The 26,202-nt window shown below is 51.4% G+C and overlaps 1 protein-coding gene and 1 long non-coding RNA gene across 4 annotated transcripts in view; one reads left to right on the forward strand and one right to left on the reverse strand.

Moving 5' to 3' along the window:
* On the reverse strand, positions 1 to 13,797 carry LOC143646646 (uncharacterized). 3 transcript variants are annotated; one of them, XR_013157556.1, is made up of 4 exons: positions 12,386 to 13,797; positions 8,107 to 8,280; positions 7,673 to 7,997; positions 1 to 255 (listed from the first exon to the last, which is right to left on the reverse strand). It is a non-coding gene; the product is annotated as an uncharacterized LOC143646646 (long non-coding RNA). The 3 variants fall into 3 exon arrangements; XR_013157557.1 differs by lacking the exon at positions 12,386 to 13,797 and adding an exon at positions 9,015 to 11,119; XR_013157558.1 differs by lacking the exon at positions 8,107 to 8,280 and having other exon boundaries at positions 12,386 to 13,793.
* EHD1 (EH domain containing 1) overlaps positions 12,765 to 26,202 on the forward strand; it is a 20,162-nt gene continuing 6,724 nt past the window's right edge. The window contains exons 1-4 of the mRNA XM_077115803.1: positions 12,765 to 12,892; positions 13,628 to 13,714; positions 14,083 to 14,509; positions 17,791 to 17,888. Of these exons, the coding sequence (XP_076971918.1) occupies positions 12,874 to 12,892; positions 13,628 to 13,714; positions 14,083 to 14,509; positions 17,791 to 17,888 (631 nt within the window). The 5' untranslated portion in view covers positions 12,765 to 12,873. The remainder of the gene's footprint in view (positions 12,893 to 13,627; positions 13,715 to 14,082; positions 14,510 to 17,790; positions 17,889 to 26,202) is intronic.

Here is a 26,202-nt window from a genome sequence, read left to right on the forward strand (position 1 = left end):
CTTAATTTAGGCAGGGAAACATTGATGCAATGTTTTATTTTTTTGCTCCGGTTTGGAATAAAACATATCATAAAGACCCCTTGTAAACTTTGCTGATTGTACTAATAAACGGGGATCGCGCTACACCTCTGGTTGCCGGGTCTCTTCCGCCCCCCGAATCTGAATCTGGGGCTGCTCCTTTTCTGTCTTTGCCTTCCAAGATCTTGACCAGTTGTTTCGTAGACTCTTCCTCGTCTCTTTATTTATTCATTTTATCTTTAAATAAAAATTAAAGTCAAATACGGCCACTACATAAAATTTAGACAATATAGAAAAGTAAATAAAAAATTACTCCATCTCCTAACCCAGGAAAACCCCAGTAGAGTGTTGCTGTAACAGCTCATGCATTCATGCATTTAATCCCACAAGGGAGGTGCTTCCATTAGCCCCATTTTACGGCTGGGCCCAGAGGGACTTGCTGAAGGTCACACATTGGTCGTCCTTGAACCTGGGCCCTCTGCCCCAGATTGCATACACCTGGCCCTCAGGCAACGCTGCATCGCTGGAGCGGATTTCTCAACTTTCGCCCTGTTGACATTTGGGGCTGGAACACATCCCTCCTTGTGGGGGGCTGGTCTCTGCGTTGTTGGGTGCATGGCAGCGCCCCTCCTCCAAACCCACCAAGATGTAACAATGCAAAAAAGCAACTAAATACGAAAAAAGGCAGTAATGGAGTAATCGAGGAACAAAAAAAAAAAAAACGTATGGAAAACAAATATCTAAATGGCAGAAGTAAATTCTTTATTCTCAGTTAGTACCTTAAATGTCAATGGATTAAATTTCCTTATTAAAAGGCAGTGAATGTCAAAGGGGATGAAAAAGCCTCACCCAGTGCTATGCTGCCCAGGAAAGACTCATTTTAGGTCCCAAGACACAAAGACATTGAAAGGAAAAGATGTGCCATGCAAACAATCCCAAAAGAGAGACAGAGTAGCTATAAAACTGTCAAGTTAGACTTTGAGTGAAAAAAATTTTTTTCAAGAGACAAAGGATATTATAAACTGATAACATGTTCAATCCAGATATAGTAATTTTAAATACATATGCACCTCATAACAGAGCTGCCGAATACATAAAGCAAAAATTGTAAATTAAAGGGAGAAATGATGGATAATAGCTGGAGGCTTCAATACACCACGTTCAAAAACGGATAGACCATCAATAAGATCAATAAGAAAAACCAATAAGGAAGTGGAGGATTTGAACACTATAAATCACTCAATTACACCTGATGGAAACATAGAACATTCCACCGAACATCAGCAGAGCACACACTCATCCAAAGCGCACACAGAACGTTTTCCAAGAGAGACCACGTGTCACATCACAAATCAAATCTTAATACATTTAAAAAATGACTGAAATCTTAGAAAGTATCCTCTCAGACCACAGTGGAACAGAGCTAGAAATCAATGACAGAAGGAGTGCTGGAAAATTTACAAAAATGTATAAATCAAACAAGCAGTGGGTCAAAGATCACAAGGGAAATTATCAAGGAATTATCCGGAGGGGAGTGAAAATGAAGACACAGCAAACCAGAACTCATGGGACGTGGCGTGGCGGAGGCAGTGCTGGAGGGAAAGGCGCAGCTCTAGATGCCCGTGTGAAGCGCGAAACCGACAGGCCCGGGAGCAGAAGGGGGAAAGCATGAAGAAATGTGGAGAGTCTGAGAAGCCTGTGGGACGCCACCAAGGCCACCAATATATGCATTATGGGGGACCCAGAAGACAGACAGAAAGGAGCAAAGAGAATATTCAAAGAAATAATGGCTGAACACTTCCCAAATTTAAGGAAAGACGTGAACCTACAGATCCAAGGTGCTCAGCAAACTCTAGACAGGATAAATCCAAAGAGACCCACCCTGTGCCAGGTTATAATCAAACTGTCGAATGCCAAAGGTAAAGAGAGAATTCTGGAAGCCATAAGAGAAAAGCAACGTGTCACATATAAGGGAGCCTCGGCAAGAGTGAGTGCTGATTTCCCATTGGAAAGCATCAAGCAAGACAGGAGTGGGGACACATATATAACGTGCCAAAAGCAAAAAAAAAGCAGCCAAGAATCCTGTATCTGGCTAAATTGTCTTTCAAAAATGAGGGCGACCCTCTCCTCCACCCCAGACTTTTGAGCTATCCTGGGCTCTTCTCAGCTTCTCCCTCTCTTCTTCCATCACTGAAGGGTGTAAGCTGCTTTCAGTGTGATAGAACTGTGGATGCGATTTGGAATGATCTGCCGGGTCAGAGCCACTCTTGTTCTGAGTGATGTGAGTATGAATGACAGTGCTAAAAGATGGACTTGTCTGAAGTTCTCTATTTAACATATTTGTCACCAAGGACAAACCTGGCAAAGGGTCAACGCCTGATTTTAAGAGAAATTGCTGATCTGAGGACAAAAGGAAAGGTCTCTTTTCACTGCTTCAAGTAGGGTCATTTATATTCTCTTGCAATCATGCCTAAGTTTGTTTTATTAATGTGGTATCTCTTAATGGGGTACCGTTATCCACCAGGTTTCATTGTATGGGAAATATAATAGTTAAAAGCATACAGTGAGGTGCTTACGCAAAAAAAAAAAAAAAAAACAATAAGAACCAAATATGACCTTTTGCATATCTTGGCAAATAAAATTCTTCAAAGCTACTAACGGGCAACTCAAACCAGTCTTGTTTCTGATTGCTGCATATAGCAGAAGGTCAATGAAAAAAAAATGCAAGCCTTTCCTTCCCCTTTTCACTCAGGTTTTTTTTTTTTTTTTTTTTTTAGTGCGGCGGTGTTCACAATTTTTGCAAAAATATTCATGCTGACATTACTGGGGCTTCTGTCAGAGGGCTTCCACCTTGGGCATTAATAGCTGAGCAGCAGCCCCACATATTGATTGTATCTACCCAATCTTGAAAACGGCACTGAGCGTAGCAAGCTTAATTCCATTTTTTCTGAGCTGGCTTTTATTTTTTTTTAATTTTAAAAAATTTTTAAAATACCAAACAAATGCAAACATTCCTATTTTGATCATTCCGTTCTACATATATAATCAGTAATTCACAACATCATCACATAGCTGCATATTCATCATCATGATCATTTCTTGGAACATTTGCATGCTCTTATGTTTTAAGAGGTGCCAGGGGCACATTTTTGCACCGAAATCTAAAAATGTTTTTAAAAACACTTTTCACAAAAATAGTCCTTTGTTGTGACATTATTCACTCATGTGTTTGTACATTTTTCTGTGTTAATTTAGGAATGATTTTTTTTCAGTAAAAAGAATACATATTCAAGAACAAAAAAAAAAAAAAGAGGGAATTGAGACATTCCCAGATAAACAAAAGCTGAGGGGCTTCTGCACAACCAGACAAATCCTTTGAGAGATGCTAGAGGAGTTCCGCAGGAAAGGAAAGGACACTGGACAACTGTCTGAAGCCCCATGAAGAAATAATGATCTCTCTGGTTAAGGTGAATGACACGGGTAAATAAAAATATCAGACTATTATATTTTTGGTTTGTATCTCTACTTTTTCCTTCCTACAGGATCTAAAAGGCAAACGTATGAATTTTAATGAGCAATCGATAGCTTTGACTCATAATGTGTACATACATCATTTGTGACGAGAACTGCACAAAGCTGGCGGGAGAGAGGGATATAGGAACATGGTTACGGATGCCATTACATTTGCTAAGTTGCTATCAAAGCAAACACGATCTTTATAGGTTTTGGGTGTTAAAATTTAAGCCCCATGGTAACCACAAAGAAAATGTCAGAGAATATGCAAACCCATAGACAGAAAATAGAGTACAGGTTACCAGGGGGCAGGGGCGATGGAATTAATGCAAAATGACTGTGAGCTTTCTGTTTGGGCTGAAGGGAAAGTGCAGTGATGGGTGGCGGGGCGGGTGCTGAGACACTGAATGGGATTAATGACACGGGATGGTGTGCTTGGGAGGGACAGGGATGGGAAAGAGTGATGGTGTACATATGTTTCCACAATTGCAAAAAAGAGAGAGAAAGAGAAACTATGAGATCATGACAGTTAAGTGCAAATACATGGTACTGGATGGGATCTAAGAATGGAGGAGAAAAGGCTCAAAAGGACATTGCTGGGACACAGGGGAAAATGGAATATAGAATATAAGCTCTATATTAATGTCAAATGTCTTGAACTTGATAACTGTGCCTAAGGTGCTAACATAAGAGAATGTGTTTGTAGGAAATGTACATTGAAGTATTATTAGTTCAAGGAGCATGATTTGTGCAACCTACTCTCAAATGTTCAGAAAACAGATAGAGGGGCGGGCCATGGTGGCTCAGCAGGCAAGGATGCTTGCCTGCCATGCCAGAGGACCTGGGTTCGATTCCCAGTGCTTGCCCATGTTTTTTTTTTTTAAAAAAAAGGAAAACAGATAGAGGACAGAAAGAGAAAGAAAAGAATGATACCACAAAGGTGGCACAATGTTAAATTGGCAGATCTAGGTATCTGTTTGGGTGAGTGGATGTTGGAGCTCTGTGATTGGGATTTGCATTATTTTTGCAACTGTCTAGTAAGTTTGAAATTATTTTGACCTAAAAAGTAAAAAACAAACAAACAAACAAAAAAAACAGCTACAGTATTTAAATAGTGGGGTACCAGAGTCAGGATAGATATAAAGCCAAGAGAACAGAATTGAAAGTCTGGAGATAAATCCATACTACTACGGTTAGTTGATTTTCAACAAAGACACCAAGTCCATTTAATGGGGAACGAACTGTCACTTCAACAAATGCTGTTGGGACAACCGGAAAGTCTCACACAAAAGAATGAACATGAACCCCTGCCTCTCACCATATATACAAACAAATTCAAAGTGGATCAGCAACCTAAATATAAGAGCTAATACTATAAAACTCTTACAAGACACTTAGGGAAATATCTTCAGGATCTTGTAGTAGGCAATAGATTTTTAGATCTCACACTAAAAGCACAAGCCACAAAAGGAAAAACAGATAAAATGGACTGCATCAAAGTTAAAAACTTCTGTGCATCAAAGAACATTATCAAAAAAGTAAAAAGGCAACTATAGAATGGGAGAAAATATTTGGAAACTATATATAGGATAAGGGATTAATATCCAGAGTATATAAATAACTTCCACACCTCAACATCAAAAAGACAAACAGACCCATTAAAAAATGGGCCAAGTACAAATGAAATCAGAGGGAAAGATAGATGATAAAGATTGAGATGGTATAATCTAGGAAAGCCTAGAGTGTACAGTGACAGAGACTACATGTACAAATTTAAAAATGTTTTTGCATGAGGAAGAACAAAGGAATGTCAATACTGCAGGGTGTTGAAAATAGATGGTAATTAATATGTTAAAACTTTAACTCATGGGTGAGACTAAAGCAAAGATGTTTATTTGGTACAAAATTCATATTTTGACTAGTGCATTTCCTAATATAACTTAAGTGGACAGTTTAATTGAACATCATAAGTACGTGGAACCTTGAGCAGGGCATGAGATTTTTGTCAGTTTGTCCAGAGTGAGGCTCTGATAAATCCCAGAGTGGTTTGAACAGTGAATAAAAAAAGTGTTTGCAAAGCCCCCTTGGGGGAATGGTGAGAAAGGGGGGGGAACTCTACTCCCCAAGTGGAGAATTCTTGATATTCTTACAAGCAGTAGGGACAACTAAAGCAATAGGAGAAGCCCTCAATCTTGGGGTTTGTTCATACGAAACTTAACCCCGCAAAGGATAGACTAAGCCTACCTATAATTAGGCCTAACAGTCACCCCCAAGAGAGCCTTTTTTGTTGCTCAGATGTGGCCTCTCTCTCCAGCCAACACAACAAGCAAACTCACCACCCTCCCCGTCTACGTGGGACATTACTCCCAGGGGTGTGGACCTTCCTGGCAACGTGGGACAGAAATCCTAGAATGAGCTGAGACTCAGCATCAAGGGATTGAAAAAAAACCTAGAACAAGCTGAGACCCAGCATCAAGGGATTGAGAAAACCTTCTCGATCAAAAGGGGAAAGAGCGAAATGAGACAAAATAAGTGTCAGTGGCTGAGAGATTCCAAACAGAGTCAAGAGGTTATCCTGGAGGTTATTCTCACACTTATATAGATATCACCTTTTTAGTTAAGATGTAATGGCGAGGCTGGAGAGAATTGCCTGAAAATGCAGAGCTGTGTTCCAGTAGCCATGTTTCTTGAAGATGATTGTATAATGACAAGCTAAAATAAATTTAGTAGATTGAAATGCTGCTGATCAATGAAAGGGAGGGGTAAGGGGTATAGTATGTATGAATTTTTTTCTGTTTTCTTTTTTATTTCGTTTTCTGAACTGATGCAAATGTTCTAAGTAATGGTCATGACGATGAATATACAACTATGTGATGATATTGTGGTTACTGATCATATAACAAGAATGGAATATGATAAGAATCTTTGTGTTTGTATGTTGAATAAAAAAAAGGGGGGTCCAAGAATTTGAATAGATATTTATCCAAACAAGATATTCAAATGGCCAATAAACATATGAAAAGATGCTCAACATCTTAGCTATTAAAGAAATGCAAATTATAACTACAATGAGATACCACTTCACACCCACTAGGATGGCTATTATTTAGAAAAAAAAAGTGAAAACAACAAGCGTTGGTAAGAATTCAGAGAAAGAGCAACCATCATACATTGTTGTGGGGAAAGTAAAATGTGCAGCCATTGTGGAAAAGTTTGTTGGTTCCTCACAAAATTAAAGAATTACCATATGATGTGGCAATTCCATTCCTAGGTATATAGCCAAAAGAATCAAAAGCAGGAACTCAGATACATATTTATACAACAAAGCATGATTCACAACAGGCAAAAGGTGGAAGCAGCTCAAGCCTTCATCGAGAGATAAATGGGGAAACAAAATATAGTCTATACACAATTGAATATTATTCAGCCATCAAAAAATGACGTAGTAATTAATAGGGGGAACAAAGGTTAAAATAAATTGAGTAGATTGAAATACTAGTGGTCAATGAGAGGGAGGGGTAAGGGGTATGGTATGTATGAGTTTTTTTTCTTTTTTCTTTTGATTTCTTTTTCTGGAGTGATGCAAATGTTCTAAGAAATGATCATGGTGATGAATATGTAACTATGTGATGTTATTCTGAGTCACTGATTATATACCAAGAATGGAATGTTCATATGTTGAGAATGTTCGTGTTTATATGTTGTTATGTTTTGTCAATAAAAATATAAATAAAGAGAAAGAAACGACGTGCTGGCACATGCTACGACATGGAGGAACCTCGAAGACGTCATTTTGGGTGATGTAAACCAGACACAAAAGGACAAATATTGTATGATTTCTCTTAGAAACACTTAGAATAAGCAAATTCATAGAGATAGACTACGCTTGATATGATATGATAAAATAGAATACTGACTATCAGAGGTGGGGGAGAGGGGAAATGGGGAGTTATGGCTAAATGAATTCGAGTTTTGGTTTGCGATTACGAAAATAGTCTGGAAAGTTCCCCAGTATTGTCAATATACTTAATGTCAAAAAATTGCCCACTTAAAATGGTTTAAATGGTTCTTATATTATGGATATTTCACCACAATCAAAATGGTTAAATTAATTATGTTTAAAAAAGAAAAAATACAATACCCATGTTTAGCTTGCAATTCTGTAGGTCAGACGTCCAGGCAAGGCGTGGCCAGGTTCTCCACTCCTGAAATCATGGCACCAGTCAGGGCTGAGGTCTTGTCTAGAAGCTCTGGGGAAGATGTTACTTCCAAGCTCATTCTTAATTTTTGCAGGATTAGCTCAGCTCCTTGCGGCTCTGGAGACTCCGTTTTCTTAGGAGCTGATGGCTGAGGGGAAAGTCAGCTCTTAGCAGGCGCCCACATTCCTTTCCACCTGGGTCCCTCCATCGTCAAGCCGGCCACAATGTGTCAAATACCTTCTTGTGCTTCAAATCGGTGACTCCTCCCTTTGTGACCAGCCAGAGAAAACATTCTGCTTTTAAAGGGCCCTTGTGATTAAGTCAGGTCCACCCAGATAATCTCCCTAGCTAAAGTCAGCTGGGCCATATAGCATACCTGTCCTGGGAGTAAAATCCATCCTATTCAGAGTCCTAGGATTGTGCAGGTTGTACACCACAGGATAGATCATCTTGGGAGCAGATGTGGCTGAGTGTGACACACAGTTGGGGACAGAGTGACCCTCCAGGCCAGCCTGGGAGCTCATGCTGAGGCTCAGGGCAGCCCCCAGCCCTGGGGGAACAGGAGGTACCATGGTGAGGCCCAGGCAGCTGGAGCAGAACATGAGCCAGCTCAATCTGGAGCACATGAGACCCCCCACGGACACCCCCCCACCCCCCGAGAAATGCCTGGATGGGACACGAGACAGGACAGTGACCTGCTCTCACACAGCGGGGCTAAGGTCGTGGTCACTCAGGTGGCAGCATTTGCATGCCTCATTCATCCTCCCCGGCTGCCATCGGGGTTGCACCCACTACTTCACTCCATGCAGAGAGTAAGAGGGACCCCAGAGCCTGTAGAGCAGCCCCTGCTGGTGTCACTGCAGAGGGCAGGACACTTTCATGGGCCAAATAAGAAGCCGCTTCCCATGGCATCCCCACATGCCATTTGTCCACAGCAAAAGTTTGGTGCCGAGGCAGGCCGGAATGGCACTGGGGTCACTGGTGAGTTTAGGGAAAACACTGGCCTGAGCTCAGCTGCAACTCCTGCCTCAGCAGCCCCTGCAAGATGGGGCCAGAGGCCACAGGGGGCTGGAAGCTGTGGCAGGGGGTAGCCTCCCTTGGTGTAAGCAGTTGAATTGAGCATTCAGAGGCCTCTTGGTCTTGGGAATTATGTCCACAGTGTCCTGGTGAATGTGAAGGTGGGACCCCCCCACACACATACACCCCCACCCTGGGCTGCAGGAGCAGCAGCAAGACGTGGAGAGGGCAGAAGGGCTGGTGATGCCAAATTCACACAGCCCATACCTGTGGGAGGAGGTGCTGAAAACTTTCTTCCTCAGAGTTTCCACCAACCCGACCCTGCCGTACTTAAATGGCTAGAGTATGGAAAGGAGCACTGAGTTAGGAGGCAAAAGGCGCAGCTTCTTGGCCAACCCCACGCAGCCACCCTGGGCCTATTTCTCATTGGGGTTTCAAAGCAGCTAAGTTCCCAAGCTGCCCTGACATCCTGTCCACCTGCAAGCCAGGCTGGGTCCCAGCTGCCTGCTGCCTGCTGGGGGCGGCCCCCCGCCCCCACCCGGAACCCCAACAATTTTCCCCAGGGCCCTGGCCCCGAGGGGCTGAGCCTGCTGTTGCATCCCTTCTCCCGGGAAGACCAGGCGAGTAGACCCTCAGAGAAGGGCTGGGTGGGGGCCACAGCCCCGTGCCCTGCTGAAACCCAGAGAGCAGAGTAACAGGCGTCCCAGCTCTTTACCTTGTTTTGGCAAGACTGGTTTGTTGGCCAGATGTAGCCTTCATGACTGGGAGAAAAGCCTTGCTGATAAGCAAACTTCCTCAGAAAGGTCCCAGGGACAAACCCATGGTTTTTTTTTTTATTTTTCCCAGCCCCACTTCTCTGCCATATTTGAGGGAAAATGCTCTGATTTTTTTTTTTTTTTAGTTGTTTTTATGGGCCCTTAGATACTTCTCTAGACCAGGCCATCGTGGGGCTGGGTGGACCTCAGGCAATAAGAGCCCGACTGAGGCCACGCTGCCCCTGTGTCGCGGCTGTCAATCTGGAAGTGGGGTTGGGCATCACTTCTCAGATAAAAGGAAAATATCTGCATGTTTCCTCAATCTTTTGCCCTAGTTCCAGGCAAAGACGGGTGGAGAAACCAAAACCAAAATGCATCATTGGCATCTTACAAATCTTCAAAAACTGCCCTCCTCAAAGAGCCAAAGGGAAAACAAATTAGGATGTTTCGCAATCTGGGACATTAAACCAGAAGGAAGTGGTCCGGGACCTGGGTGCCAGCTCTGTGAAATCGGGGGAACTGATTCCTGGCTATTCAGGTTCCCCCACCCCTACCCCAGGGAGGTAGGGGTGCCTTCCCTCCAGTCCTCAGAGCAATTTGGGGCACATCAAGTGGCCCTGACATCCTAGCCAGGGCCCAGGTTCCATTTATAAATCACACACAGAGCATTTTGTTGTTCTCCATTAATTATGGGGCCGGGTTTTCCCAGCACCCGAGGCTCTGGGGAGCTGTGACAAACCACGGAGCGTCGCCGTGAGCGCTGTTGGGGACCAGCCCATTCAGGCCCCTGAACAACCACCCCATTGAGGCTCCCTGGCCCCCCGGCCCCTCTCTGGACCAGCTCAGAAACTGCATCTCCGGGGCGGGCCCCTCCTAGCGCCATGTACAAGGCGAGCCTTTTGGCTTTCAGAGCTGGCCCAGGAAGTCTGGACTGGGCCCGCCCAAGGCCCCTGCCACCAGCTGGCATGTGGCCCCTGGGTGACAGGCCCTGTCTATGAGCCCCAATATCCTCTTTTGAGAACACACACACACACACACACACACACAAAAAAAAAAACACGAAAAGAAAAAAAAGATCCTTGATGAAAAGAATGTAATGAAATCCCAAATAAAAGTAGCAGGGCAGGGGCCCCCTGAGCCAGGCTGGAATTACTCATCCTTTTCTCTATGATTAGGGAAGGGGAGAAGAAGGCACCAGGGCTAATATTATTTATCGCATAAGCCATTCCATTTCACCCTATGCAATAGGTATTTTTATCCCTATTTTATGGACAGGAAATTCAAGGGCCAAAAGGGAAGGGATGAAATAAGGGAGGGGCTTTGCAAATATCTGAGAGAAGAACAGTCAAGGCAAGGGAACACCAAGTGCAAGGTCCTGAGGCTGGAATATTCTGGATCGGAGGGCCTTGGGGCTGGAGCAGGGGAGGCAGTCCCAGAGGAAATGAGGTCAAAGGGGCAGCTGGAGGGGAGGGGGCAGGGGACTTGGGTTTGGAAGGCTCTCTGCGCTTTGACTGCAAACTGGTCAAACTTCTCAGGAGGGAAGTTTTGTCAATATCTACCAAAATTACAACTGCTTTACTCAGGAATTTATCCTAAAATATGTTTTGCATGTTTGAGAAATTGCACACGTACAGGATGATTAAATGCAGCGTGCTGGGGGTGGGGGTGGGGGTGCTTGTCCTAGGCGGTGGCCACAGTCCAAGGGTGAAATAGAGAGTGAGGGGGATGGAGCTGGGTGGAGTTCCTGCTGAGGGTGGGGGTGCTGCAGGGCCTCCGAGAGGCCGCATCCAGGGAGCTGCGTGGGGCTCTGCGAAATGCAGCTGCAACTGGACAGGCAGTCTGTCTGCGGGATGGATCAGCTTCTAAAGAAGCAGATTCAGAGAGGGGAGAACAGAGAAAGAGGTACAGCTCCGCTTATTCAAAGAGGGCCGTACCCATAAATGCAAAGACCTGAAGAGGCCTGGAGCCAGGGAGGGGCAAGCAAACCTCCCTTTCCTATTCCGTGGGCTGGGAAAGGGGGAGAGGGCGTTAGGGGGTACAGTCACCTGGGAAAGTCCTCGTGTGGTTATCAGGGGCCCAATCCCCTTTCCGTTGCCAGTCCTGCCTTCTACACCATGGAGAGACCTAGGACTCTGTGGGGACACACTTTGTCCCACTTCCCAATGCCATGTCCCTGTCCCTCTGTCCCTCCAGGTCCAGACTGAGTGTCTCTGGATCCTTGCTTCACTCTTGGCTCTTCCATCTCTCTTTCTTTGAGTTCCTTCTCCTTGGCCAAGAAATCTTGGACACCCTCGCTACCCCAGTCACAACACCAGCCTTTCACCTGCAGCCCCTCTGCTGCCCCACCCCCACCCCCCAGCAACTCTTGCTTCTCAGTGCTTACTGTCTCCACTTTCCCACCCCTTGTCTTCCCTCCATTGGCTCTCCCCAAAACCTGTCACTAGCTTTATTTTTTGGTTTTCACAATGCCAGCTCCAATGGACAAGTTCTGTTCTTTCACTGGTCTGCTCTGTCACAGAGTTCTCCTGTCAACCCTCCAGCATTTCCCCCCAGTCTCCCCTGGGCACTCATTCTCTCATCTGCCTTTTAAATGCTGGGGCCCCCAGGGCTCTTCCTCCTTGAATACCCACTTTCCTCAGGAGACTCCATCCTTTCTCAAGGTATTGATCACCCACTGGGAGAACGCTGCAGCAGCCTTCCAACCCAGTGAAGAGAAGGAAAAGCAATTTCATTACATTCTTTTCATCAAGGGTCTTTTTTTCTTTTTGTGTTTTTCCCAGTGAAGGGAAGGAGAAGCAAGTTGGGGTGCATGGCCATACAGACGCTGAGAGACTCAGCTGAAGAAGCAAGAGGAAGGATGAAGGAGGGTCAGGCAGGAAGTACCTGAGGCCTCTTTCCTTCCAGCAGCACCTGGTCCTACAAGTGTAAGGAGTGGGTGACCAAACCTCCCATCACCCCCTCTCCAGCTCCCCACTTGATGTCAGCGCTCCTAATATACTGCTTGTTTCCAGATTCACATTCTCTTCCCAGATGCCAGAGTCTTTGTCCTTGTCTTTGACCTCTTAGTCTCTTGCCCAGCCTGCTTTCTTCCCTGACACAGGCACCCAGCAACAGAGCCTTCTATATCTTCTAGAAGCCAGAGAAATGATTTGGAGGCCTTTGAGTTCCCAGCTGAATTTTAGATTTGTCAGGAGACCCCACTCCCTCCCGCAATCACATGCTTTGGTGTCCTAGGGAGCTTCACGCACATACTGGTTACATAACAATCACAGTCCCCAAAGCACTGACATCACCCACTGAAGATTCTCACCAGCCTGGACAGCCAAAGGGGACTATGTGTGGCCAGGGGTGATGGCAGGGGAACAGACCTAATGGAACAGCCAGGAACTGGTAAGGAAGGGGCCAACACTGCCACAGGCAGGTCAGAGTAAAAGGTGGTAACTGATGTGACCCTGAGAAGAAAGTGGAAGTATTTGGGACTTTTAATTCCCCTAAGTTCCCACAAGATTTCATTGTTGCCCCACATTTCCCCCTCTGCCCCACACAGGGAATTTCCGATTTCACTTCCTCAAAACTCAAGCACCCAGAGAGCCTCGACTTCCTCTTTATTCTCTTTATTCTCCCCCCTGTGGCCTCTTCAGCGAGATATTCTCCCCCCACTAAGTAGCTGTCATATACGTCCCCCATTCCTGTGTCCGTCTCCCAATCCCGAGCCCTCCTGGCAGCTGTGGTCTGCCTTTCCCCATCGTCCTTCTTCCCCAATACGCTTCCCCTTTCACCCCGGGACTCTGATATCCTGCTTTTCCAGCTTCCTCTATCACCCCTTTTCTGTCTCTCCCTCTCCCCCAAAAGATCAAAGATGAGGGGCTGAGAGGAAGCTGGAAGGGCAGTGCAGGAAGGGAGGCGCGTGCCCCAGGGTCCTCAGAGGCTTCACGAGACTCTGAGCGGGTGGAAGGAGGACGGTTCAGGCGGGGAACCGCCGGGGTGCGGGGAGCGTAGGCAGGCAGCTGAGGAGGTATAGCGAGGGGTCGGCGGCGGGATGCAGGGCCTGATGAGTCCCGGAAGGAGGGCAGGCCTTGCCACTTCTTTGTGCCCTTCACCCGCGTCTCGCCTTCCCAACCGCAGCAACTACGCGAGCCACCACACCCGGGCGCGACCCAACAGGTGCGGTTGCCAAGGTAGCCGGCGCAGCGGCCAGGGGAGGGGAGCGGGGTAAGCGCGTCTCGCGAGATTGGGTTCGACCAATGGGAGGCAGGGGAGGGGAGAACGTGGCGCGGGGCTCGTGGGCGGGGACGGGGCGGGCTCCACCTCCTCCCCCTGCCCCCGACCCCACCGGCCGCCCCGCCCCTTAGCGGCGCGCTCCCCGGAGCGCCGGGCCCAGCCTTATAAAGGGGGCTGGGCGAGGCGCGCGCGCTTCACTCCGCAGTGGACGCCTCCGCCGGCTCTGTCGTGCGCCTGCGCAGTGCGGGTCCCTCCCCGCCCCCTCGGCCCCGTTGCCGCCGCCGCCGCCGCCGCCGGTCCGGCCCCGCCTCGGCTCGGCGCCCTCGCCCCTACTCTCAGCCGGCCGGTCTGCTCCGCAGCCGCCAGCCCGGGCTCCGGCAGCATGTTCAGCTGGGTCAGCAAGGATGCCCGGCGCAAGAAGGAGCCGGAGCTCTTCCAGACGGTGGCCGAGGGGCTGCGGCAGCTGTACGCGCAGAAGCTGCTGCCCCTGGAGGAGCACTACCGCTTCCATGAGTTCCACTCGCCCGCGCTGGAGGACGCGGACTTCGACAACAAGCCCATGGTGCTCCTCGTGGGCCAGTACAGCACGGGCAAGACCACCTTCATCCGGCACCTGATCGAGCAGGACTTCCCGGGGATGCGCATCGGGCCCGAGCCCACGACCGACTCCTTCATCGCGGTCATGCACGGCCCCACCGAGGGCGTGGTGCCGGGCAACGCGCTCGTCGTCGACCCGCGGCGCCCCTTCCGCAAGCTCAACGCCTTCGGCAATGCCTTCCTCAACAGGTACCCGGTACCCTTCGCCCCGGGGCCGGGGGAGGGGGGGCCAGTAGGGGCGGCCGGGGCCCCGAGCAGCCCGCAGCCCCCGCCCCCCGCCACGCTTTGTCTCCGAGGCCCCGGCGGGACCCTCAGCGACCGCTTCCCCCTGCCGCTTCCCACAGAAAACCCGCCACGGGGTTCTGGGAGTGGGCGCCGCCGGCTCTCCTGGCTTCTGGGGCCCCCGGAATTTTCTAGGTCATCAGTTTAACTCCCACCCCCAGCCCCACTTCCCTCCGAACCGGGGGGGGGGGGGCGTTAGGAAAAGGAGAGATTCCGGTCCTCTTTTTCTTGGTCTCAGGCCCCTGCCCACCCCACCCTTACCTCTACTCCTACACCCCGGAGCTCACGCACCTAGTTCATTCAAATACTCCCTCTCCCTTTGGCTTCCTTCAGGGGCCTGTTTCTTAGGTGTTTTGGGGAAAAAATACGATGAAACTTGGGGTCTTTCCCTTTGCTGGTGGTGTCCTGTGCTTCTGCTCTGCTCCCCCTGGGGTGGGTGGCTTGTTGTCCAGCCGCCTTAGGGGACCCGCTGAGGCAGCAGACAGATGGGGCATGAACACACACTTCTCCCAGAGGCAGTTCTAGAAGGGGCTGCACTGCCTTCAGGGCGCTTCAGGAAACAGGGCAATGGCATTGGGTGGCCTGGAATGGGATTCAGCTCCACGTACCTCTGTAGCCTGGGAGGTTCTCTAACCTAACCCTGATGATGCTATGAATGAAATGTTCCGGCCTCCTTTCTGACTGGTGAAGCAGCCAGGCTTTTAAAGGGCTCACCCGTCGTCCCCATGGAACATACCAAAGGACTTAACAGATCCTCCCCTCTCCCCCACTCCGCATTCAAGGAGTGACTCCACATGCCTTTTGACTCAGACATCCAGGGAAGAGCCTAGAAAAGAACCCTTGAATCCTGCCTTCCAGGTCCCCGCCCCGTATGCTCACATTCCTTTCCAGACACTGTCCAGCCCGCCCAGAGCCAAGCCCAGGGACCAGACTCCCTCTGTGCACAGAGAAGATAGGCAGGTTCTTTTGCCCGATGTAGGCATTTTTTGTGTCAGGGCCAGGCTTAAGTGAAGCCCCTTGGGCTGAGGCTCCACAAGAGGCCTGCACTCTAAGCCCAGACCTTCCTCGGATGGCTCCTTGTGTTTTAGAATTACTGTGCCTGTTGGGAAGTGGTTGGCTCAGTTAACTGGGGGGAGCGATAGGATCTTGTGGAAAGTTTGGCTGCTATGCTGGAAATTCCAAGCATGAGGTCTCTCCTTTCACTCGGCAAGGAGAAAGAAGCAAGGAGGGAGCTGTACCGGTTACCCCCTGCTTTGCATAGGTCTCCACTGTTGATCGTGAGAAATAGACCTTAGACCTTTACTTGCAGTTTTCTGAGTGAGGAGGCTGAGAGTTGCAGAGCTGGGGGGACCTCAGAGAACCCCCGGCCCCCACTTTGCTGGCTGAGCGTCCGCTGGGCTTGTGGAGGCCACATAGCAAGTCAGTGTGGCCAGTCACCGCTCACTGCCACTTCCACCCAGAAAAAGAGCAGTTCCGGGGCGCTGGGTCCACGACAGGCACTTTACTGACATTGGTGCCGCAGGATCTTGAGTACCACACTTAGGTTTCCTTCCTGCTGCCCCTTATCTCCAGAGGATCCCTGAACGTTAGCAGGGCCTTATCTCCCAAGGGGCGGGGGAGGCGTGGGTTTGTGCTGGAGCTGAGGCTTGGGCTGTATCAGGATGCCCGAGGACACGGCGTGCCACCCGGGCATGGCGGGCACAACAAAGGGGGCTTTTCTCTGGAGGACACAGCCTCTTCCGATGCCTTTAAAGAGACCCATTGAGTCAAGAGCTCGGCCTTCTGTCCCCTGTACCCACCCGCCAGCCCCGCGCCTGTGCTAGGTTGCAGTCAGATGGAACAGGCTGAATCGGGGTGCAGTCAGGGTATCAGAGCGGACAAGAGACTTGCGAAAATTCCGCCTTGCATAATTGGTACTGCCCGCTTATAGTGAGAGAGGAAATGGGGGCCTCCTGGTTGGTGAGAAAAAGCGATGGGGGTGTGGTGATTTTGTACGGCCTGCTCCCTGCCTTGTCTTCCACCCTCCTGGACTTTGCAGACCCACACATCTTTGAGTTGCACAGATGTTAAGTCACACAGCAGACTCCCTCACAAAACATGTACAGTACTTCTGAGAGCCAGTCCTACTTCAGGTCCTCATATTTCATCTTCGGCCTGATGATTCCCTTGCCTCGCAGGAACCCTGGGCTGACTTGCAGTTTTTTACAGCACGTATTATTTGCTGCAGCTGCTGCCTGTGAGGGTAAGGTCCAAAGTTTGTTCACCATGCAGGTTGGCTGGTTTTGCCTTGTGGTGGCTCACAGGCGGCACCTCTCAGCCTGGCTGGCCATCCCCAGCCTGTGGCCATGGGTCCCTTGGGGGATTGGGCCAAAAGGAGAAGCTAATCAGTTCAGATTCCTTCCCTCTATTGGAAAAGCAGCTTTAAGCCTGCATCCTACAGACAGACAATGGGTCAGTATTTTCTATGTTTGTGGTACCTTTTAAGGGAGCTGCTTCTGTGTCCAGTCAAGAATCCCTGCTATCTGTTTGCCAGCCCTTGTTGTTCTGGGGTTTTCCAAACTCGATCTGGAACTCAGGCATCCCCCAGCTAAGCCGTCACCCCTAAGTCACAGGCCTCTTGGTGGCTTCATTCTTCCTTGGCCTACTTTGACTTTCAGAGATGGGCATGGCTGTATTTCCCCACCCCATCATCCAGCAGCCCCTGTGGTCCCCAGTTTTTCCTGGCTACCCATTATAATCCTGTCCCCAAGCATCTGGGTGAAGTGGGGTGGGAGGCAGTGCTGGGTGGGCCTGGCCCTAGCAACAATGGGAAGGGACCATCTTGGGTGGAAATTTAGCCAACTGATTGAAAGTTTCAGCATGGAAAACCAAGTTCCCAACATGCCCTTCTGTTTCCCTTCTGAATCGAATGGCAAACCAGGCCGGCACACTTCTTACTAAGTCAGCCACTCCCAAGTTGAACTCTCCAACTCTGGGGGAAAACCTAATGCTATAGTGGGTCAATCTGAGCCCGCTGGTTGAATTCCCCGCCACCCTTGGAAGCTAAGATGCTGGGAAACCCTTTTAAGTTCCTTGCTTCTGGAAGGGAAGCCAGAGGAGATGGAGGCATGCAGACTGCGCCATGGCCCCTGCCCAGCAGCAGCATCTCAGCCTCAGCGCCTCTCTGTCTGTGCTCTTGCTCTGTGCAGGTTCATGTGTGCCCAGTTGCCAAATCCCGTCCTGGACAGCATAAGCATCATCGACACACCAGGCATCCTCTCCGGAGAGAAACAGCGTATTAGCAGAGGTAAAAACCAGCTTCAGCAGCCACCCGGGGCACCCAGTTTATCCGCCGACTCCTATTTGATGTCTGGGACATGGACCAAGTGATCTCGAAGGGAAGTCTCCTAGCCCTGCTCTTTGGGTTGTTTTGATGTGCCAAAGTGAGAACCCATATTCCATCAGTCTCTTCTTCACGGTACTCCAAGCACCAAGTGGGCAGCAGCTGCCTTCTCCTTTCACTCCCTGAGCTAGGGTTGCAAGAGCAGGCAAGACCAAGCCACAGCCTGCTGGGGCTCTCTTGCTTTCCAGCCCCTGGGATATGCTGGCAAAGAGAGCCAGGGTGAGATGCTGGGGCCTGGGACTGGGCTGGGAGGTCAGAGCGACTCTCTCCATATCCAGGCTCCAGGCCCCTCGGCCCGCAGTGGCTGTCCCTGCAGCTCGTTTATATTAGTTTGTGTTTAAAAAGTTTGCCTTCCCAAGTTAATAAAATTCCTAGCGAGTCCAGCGGGACTGTGGAGAGAACCCTTTACTTCAGCAAGGCAACCAAAACAAGAAGCTTGCTGACAGGTGCTTAATGTTGAGAGGCTAGTGGAAATGGGCTTTCAGTGCTGGCTCAGCAGCAGCCTTTCTGGGCTCTGCTGGGGAAAGGTTTCTCACTGGGTTCTAGTGCCCGAGACCCATTCCAATGATGTGATCTGCTGTCTATAGATTTGCCTCTCTTTTCTGAAGATCTGGTTCTGAATGAGCCTGGGGTCTACCTGGCCCTGCCCCTGCCTCTGTTTTGCAGAAGGGAGGGGAGCCTGGGGGCCTGAATGCTTTGCGAGGGTGGGTGTTGCATTGTTTCAGAGAGGAACAGGAGGGCAAGTGGGTGGTACCTGGCAGGCTCAGAGGTAGAGCCTGCTGCTGCAGATGGGAAAACGAAATAAGCTCAAATTCAAAAGGTTAAGGACAAATGACCAGTTTTGTTTATAATTAACTTGCCAATCTTTCCTGAGCTTCCTTCCCCCTGGGTTACCCGGCAGTGGCCACCTTGCAGGTGAAGTCCACAGCCTGAGCCTTGTGCCTGTGTTTGTGGGCGGGAGGTCTCTGTAGCAGCCATGTGGGGGCAGGCATCCCATTCTTGGAGCTTGTAAACCTTCCTGCTTTTTTCCCCCAGTCTTGTGGGTCCCGGTCAATGTGGATTTGCACCAGCACATACTGAAATTTCTCAATCCCCATCTCTAAATCTGGCTTAAAAGTTTCTTGCTAGACTGAGAATTTTAAGGCAGTCCTGACAATTTTAAGGGAGTAGATTTGGGAACCCCCTATAAAAAAGTAAGGGTTATTCTTTTTTATTGCTCTCCTTTTTGATTGTTCGAACTTGTTTTAAGAAAATGCCCCCTAAACCCAAAGCCCTGTCATCTGCTAAAGCAGGCCTAGCAAATCTGCATAAATTACTCTCAGAGGGCGAGAGAAAAGAACCACAAAAGAAGTTCTTCCCGATCTATCTCCAGGTCCAAAGTATCCATTGAGCTTTCTTTTAGGCTCAGTAGAGTTATCTTTTCCATGACCTGGAGGGGGAGGTGGACAGGAGGCCTGCTGACAAGGCCATCAGACAGAGACAGCTTTGCACAAGCTCCGAACCTCAGGGCAGTCAGCTGGGCAGTGAGTGTGTCCCCAGCCTCAGATAAGGGCCAGCTACCTGCAAAAAGAGGCTCGTCTTCCCTCTTCCCTTAGGCTGTGGGCAGCTCAGCCTCAGAGCAGAGAGTTAAGCACAAAAGTGGGTTGAGAGTCTCAAGGCCTGTGTTGTCCCCTAAAAGGGAACTTAGAAGCAGCTGTTTTCCACCCAGTGCCGCGGAGTTCCCCCACTGGTGTTTGACACTTCAGCCTGGGTCCTTAGCAGTCAGCCAGCTGAGAAGTTGTGAATGCAGGGCTTGGTATATTATACCCTTTGGCCCCCACTCCTCTGGGATGCTTCCCTCCCCTGCATCCCGTTCCCTCTGCTTCCTTTCCGCATTAGGGCTTTGGAAGGACGGGCAGTGGTGTCTTAAACTTATTCTCTCTGGAAGAGGCACTAAGGGGTGCTTAGAGGACAAATCCGATAGAGGGTGCAGTTTGCTTGGGGGCCAGGACTGCAGGAGGATGTGGTGGCCAGGGCAGTCCCAGCTGCAGATTGTCTGTGCTCCTGACAGCAACATGGGAGGGGAGGCCAGCGGGAAACCCCCGGCTTACTGAAGTGAATCCTCTCGTGGGGGGCTGCCCGTGCCCTCCCAGGTGTGGGGGTCCTGAGCAGCCAGCCTGCCTTGTTTCCACAGATGGCCTCCCACCCCGTCGTTCATGGGTGACTGTAAGAAGGAGGGGTTTCCCTCCATGAACTCACAAGAGATCAAACTGATTGTTGTCTGGACTGTTTCTTTCCCTCCACCACCCCTGAAGATGGTTCAAATGCGTTATACTAAAAGTTACCAGGTTGGGATGGCCGTGGAATAGGTCTGGTGGCAGCAGTTGTGGGCAGGAGAAAGACCACCTCCCAGGCCCTCTTAGACATGTGGGCTAGAAGAGGTAGTCGCCACCGCTGACGGAGGCCGAGTGGGCGGGTGACCTGGCTGCTGCTTCCTGGAGGTCCCGGCGCTGCCCTGAGCCCCTTCCTGCAGAGGCAGCCCGAGTGTGGGCAGGTGCTCTGGACCCAAGCGGCCACCCCTCTGCCCCCACCTTGCCGAGGGTGTGGAAAGCAGGTGTTTCCCTCACAGCGCTGTAGGGCCAACCGAGAGCACGGGCCCATGCAAGGGCATGCATTTCTGTGGTCTTCCGACCCTGTTCCCTGGAAACGGAACATTCTTTGGAGGTTGCATGAACATTAGAGTTCCAAATTACACTTCCCACCCCATCTGCCTGGCCCCTCCTGTTTTTTTTCCCTTTTCCCCATGGTTCAGGAAACACTGCCTGGAGAGATAAGGTAGGGCCTGCACGGGCCCTCAGCAGCCACGGTGCAGCCAGGGCTCTGTGTAGGGGCCCCCCCAAGAAGGGTTGCTGAGGAGAGGGGCGCTCTAAGGGGGTTGGGGGTCTCAGGCTGCTCTTCCCGTGGGCTACTCTTCCAAGTGACTTTAAAGGTAGTGTTCTCCTGTGTCGGCAGAGCGGCAGGAAAAGGTGGCCTTTGGGGACAGCATTCTCTCCAAGGGCTGCCTGTGTGACTGCTAAAGGGTATTCCAAAGAGCAGTGGGCCCCGTGGGGTTGGCGCCCTGGGCTTCCAGCCTTGACAGAGCCACCTGCGCAGCCCAGGCAGTGCCCTAGAGCAGCATCTTTCTGGAGGGTACCCCTTGGGCAATGGGGAAGCCCCCTCAAAAGTGGGGGCCCCTGGCCTGGGAGGGGGGCTTGGCCCCTTCACCCCGCTGTCGTCATCACGTGGCTGTGAGCTGAGCCTTAACTTCAGTGCCTCAGTATCCCCACGAAAGCCATGTCAGTGGGGACACATTGCCCCAGCTTGGATCAGGTCAGCACTCTGGCTGGCTTTGGGCCTGGCCTCCTGCTGACCCCCACCCGGTGGTCCAGCTCCGCCCACTCGTCACGAGCAGCCACGTCCCCCCACGAAGCTGCTGCATTTCTGATGAGGAAACGGAGGCTTAGGAAAGTTAAATCATTGGCTCAAGATGATGCCCAGGCTAGCAAGAGTGGGCGCTCGGAGTCGCAGCCACCGGGGGGCCGTGCTCAGAGCAGCAGTGTGGCCAAGAGGCTGCAGGGTGCGGGGCTGCAGCCGGAGGGATCCCAAGAGCTTGGAGTTGGTCCCTGACCCCGCCTGGGCGTTGCTGCGCCGCTGCTTCCGAGCATTCCTTGAGTGCAGGGCCCGCCCCCGCGCACCTCTCCTGGGGCCCAAGGTCAGACTTCAAGTTCTGGGCTTTTGGAGTGTCTGGAACTTCCATTCCCAGAAACAGACCTTGGGGGCTGGGGTTTTGAACGTTGCTGTGTCTTTTCTTCCTTTTCCCTGTTCCCTGCCCCCAGCCAGAGATTGCCCCCAGGCCCTCCTAGAGCTGCATGGTGTGGGGAGGGGATAGGCCCCTGGGTTCTCACTTGCCCACCCTCTGACCGGCCCTGGTTCTTGGGCTCTGTCCCAGCCCTAACAGTCGGACAAGGTCCCCCACCCTTGCCCATGCACCTGGGGCCCTCTGCAGCCTCTGCCCCAGAGGAAGGGTCATGCTGCGGACAGCCCGACCTTCCTGGACGGCCCCAGTGCTCAGCCACCCCTGAAAGCCCACCCAGGCTGGCGTTGCCCCTAGGGTTTTCGGCAGGCCATAGAATGCCCTGGAGACTGCCTTGGGCCAGGCCGAGTGCTCTGCCCCTCCCGATTCACAAACCCCCAGCACAGATAAGAGAAAGAAGCTCAGACCCCAGCTCAGTTCTTTAAGGGCTGGGTGGCCTTCGGGAGTCACTCTGCCCCTGGGAGCCACGTGGTCAGACTCCATGGCAGGAGTGTGCATTGGCACATAGGTAAACATCTACCCAGTGTTAGCTGGTGGATATATTAATAAAGGCATTGAAAACGCCAGGGTTTCCCAGCCTCATTTGACAAGGCCTTTTTCTCAGTTATACCCACTAACATGCTAGGGGAAGCATTGATTCAACCGGGGTTTCCCTTCAAATTCCAGGACCTTGGGGTGCTGCCCTTTCTCTCTGTGTCCCCCCAGCCTCGCTGACCCCCTGGCTGGGATTCCTCGCAGGCTGAGCGGTGGGCGCAGGCAGCTGGCGCCGTGGAGGAGCCCAGCAGGCGGGGTGGCCACAGCACCTGCTCTGCAGGCAGCGAGCCCGGCGGCGCTGGGGAGCAGCTGGGGCGGACGCCTGCGGGTGGGCGGTCTATATTTGGGGTGCCAGGCATTCGTCACACTAAAACGCGTTGTCTACACCCCCATCAGAATCTGAGCTTCTTAAGCCTAGAAGACAAGTCCTGTGAATAAATAATAGCAAACATTCCAGAGAGCCTGCAGTGCCCCAGGACCTCGCTGGGTCCTCCGGGCGGCCCGTGAGGCAGAAGCTTGCTCTCTCCTCTCTCAGCTGATAAAGAAACAGAGGCCCGGGAAGGGAAAATGGGTCACACAGCTGATTGTTGAGTGGAAGGTTCAGGATTCCAAGGTGGACCTGAGTCTCCCCCGGTTCCCTCTTGTCATTTGTATTTAGGTCAGCCTTATAGCAATCTATCTACATTATGTTTGTAAAACACATCCTTTTTCGATGTACGGCTTTATGAGATTTTGCCCCATGTATACAGTCATGTACCTTGTGATACAGCCGTATACCTGTCTCCATCTGAAGTTTTGCCTTTTGCAGGATGTCATATAAACGGACGTATGGAGTAGTGGCCTTTTGTGCCTTCTTTCTCCTGCTGTGATGCTTTTGAGCTCCATCCTTGCTTTTGTCGCATTGCCTGTTCGTGCCTTTTTATTGTCAAGTGGTATCCCCTTGTCGGGAGGGACCACAGTCTGTTTATCTGTCACCTGCTGAGGGACATTTGGTTATTTCCAATCTGGGACAGCTTTGAATGAAGCTGCTGTGAACATAGGTGGACAGGGCTTGGGATGGGCCTGTGTTTTGATTCCTTGGGCACAGACTCAGGCGTGGGTAGGCCCTTGTGCTTTAAGGCCTGTGCCCTACTCAAAAAGCCCTTCCCTTGCCAGATTCAGTCAAAGGAAGCTCAGAAGCAGCTCCTCCTGACTCTCGGGCTGCGCCAGTGGGCCCGACCTGAGCTGGAGCTGTGCGATAGGGAGGTATGGCAAGAAATACCAAGGCCCACGCTGCGTGAATGGCAGGAAGTAAGAGTCGATTGGAGACAAGCTTTCTATTGTTTCCATGTTCTAGAAACTTTTGGAAAGTATGAAGCCGCTTCCCTCCCACCCCAGCTGCTGGAACTACCTGCACTTTGGATGGTGTGAGGGGAGGGCCAGGACGCATCAAAACAGCTCCCCCTTGCGCCTCTGTGCTGGTGCAGGAAGCATGCTGTCATCATGTCAGGAAGGTGGGTCCCGCACAGCCGGCAGCTGCAGAGGGCTAGGCACCCCCCATAAGTTTCAGTGGGGCCCAGAGGGAGGCCTGTGGGAACCGAGCCAAGTCCGGAGGTAAATATACCTCCCTGGGATGGCCTGGATGCCTAGGAAAACTGTTAGCTTTCTCCCCACTCCTCCCACCTCCAGGTGTTTTGGAGCCAGAGCTTGTCCTGGGGCTCACCGTGGTTCCTTATCAGGGAAGAGTCTGGCTTTTACCAGCGAAAATGGTTCATGCTGTAGGATTGGCTTTTTCTTCCAGCTCACTGCCCTCTGGCCCATGTCCTTTGAAGAGATAGCAGGTGTCCCCATCCATGGGAACGGACGGTTTTCTGTCTGATGAAGCTCACCGGGTCCTCTCTGGCTGTTGAATTGCTGTAGCACGGGGGGCGGAGAGGGGGTATGGATAGGTGGCCAGGGGTATCCTGTCATGGGCTCTGACCCTCTCGTATGTTGCAGAGCGTGAGGGCTCCCTGGTGGACCTTGCCTTGACGATGTCGGGGTGCTAACAAGCTCGGTAGTGCCTATGCCGCCTGCTCTGAGCCGCGTGCTGGGCTGGGATTGCCTGGACTCTGTTCCCATCGCCACGGGGTCGGCAGCTTTGGGGTCAGTCCTGGTGAAACTCAGCAACCTTCTGGCTGCATGAGGCACCCCCAGAGAGGAGCCAGGGGGCGGTGGTGGGCTGCAGCTGCACGGACACCCCTATGATGGCATCGCATGAGCCCTAGCGCCGTAACCCTTGTGTGACCACTGGATGTACTTGGCTGGGCACCCCTGTCCCTCTCAGACCGAGAGAGTGAGTGTTTTCCAGAATTAAAAACAGGAGATTTCACTCACCTGAGTTAAAATGGACTTAGCTCTCTGTTGACTCCAAGTCGAGGCATTTGTCAGAAACTGGAGGGGGTCAAGGGGGCGGGCTCTGGCTCTGGGCTTTTAGCCCCCGGACCCACCCGCAGCGAGTTTGCTGTAACTCAGAGGGGCTCACTCTTCCCTCTCCTCTTCTCTCTCTGTTTCCATCGTTCTCCCGCCTTCATCACCCAGGGGGAGGAAGGAGGAAGGCCCCTGGGTGGAGCCTGGGAGGGTGACCTCAGCTCCCCATGCGATGTCCTGATTCTCAGGCCAAAGCTAACACAGGCCTGAGCGCCAGCCCATCAGGGCGCCCCGGTTCCGAATAACTTAGTTTTGGCCTTGCTGCTTCCGCAGCTGTGGGAATTCATCGTTGTCTCAGCTTGTGGCAGTGCAGGACACATGCAGATGGGAGAAACTGGGCCTCTCTCTTTTTTTCTGCCGGGTGCAAAGCCGTGGGTTGTGGTTCAGCCCTGAGTCATCCGCTGTTGCAGAGCCGGCCATAAAAGGCCTGGGGCCGGGCCTGCGGCCTCCCTCGGGCCAGCGCTGGCTCAGCTGGGGTGGGGTGGGGTGGGGGGCAGGCACCGAGCCTCAACAAGGCCGCCAACAGCTCCACCCCCAGCCTCCTCTCCTCTCCTTCCAGTTTCCTGGGTGTCCCTTCCCCCACTCTCAGAGCCATCCGTTCGGCTTCTGGGCCGCTCGGAGGGGCCTGGATCTTTGGATCCGGCAGCCTGCAGTGGTTGCTGGCAGCCAGCACTCAGGAGCAGCCAGGCCCGTGTCAGTGCCACCTGGTCCCCTGCTTTCTCGCAGGGCCCTCCATGGGCGCCACCGGTTCCCACCAGCTGCGCAAGCCTCCGCAAGGCGCCCTTGCTCCTCTGCCCAGGCCGCCCCCAGCCCCACCTCCCCTGCACCCTGTTGAGACACTCCAGCCACCCAGGGATCATTTCTGATCAGTGCTCTCTTTCCCGGGGGTGCCTGGGCAGGGCAAGGCCTACGAAGCTGCCCACGGTCAGTCGACTTAAGCAGTGGATCTGGAGGCTCCTTGTACCTCAGCCTCTTGTCACCCCAGAGGGAAGTCACCTCTGGCCTGGGCACTGGCTTTCTGCGCTTGATTCCTGACCGGTGACAATGTGCTGCTTGGCCCCTGGTTCCCTGGACGGGGCCGCCTGTCATCCGTCTCTGCCCCTTGCCCAGCTCTACCGATGCAGGCGCCCTTCCAGCACTGGGCCCCGGGGAAGGGGCTGGAGGCCTGCACCGCATCCACCCACCCTGTGACCTCGGGCGGAGGATGTACTGTTTGAATTTTACAGATGAGGAAGTTGTAACTCAGAGGTTAAGAGACATACTAAAGGTCACAGAGCAAGATTCTGGAGGTAGGCACTGGCCCCAGAGTCTGCTGATCTAACAGCCCAGGTCCTTCCTGGGTGCTCTGAGTACAGGCAGAGGCGGGGACGGTGTGGCGTCAGACTCCCGGACAACGGCGTGTGC

This window comes from Tamandua tetradactyla, chromosome 9 (genome assembly GCF_023851605.1).
Source record: "Tamandua tetradactyla isolate mTamTet1 chromosome 9, mTamTet1.pri, whole genome shotgun sequence".
Taxonomy (NCBI): Eukaryota; Metazoa; Chordata; class Mammalia; order Pilosa; family Myrmecophagidae; genus Tamandua; species Tamandua tetradactyla.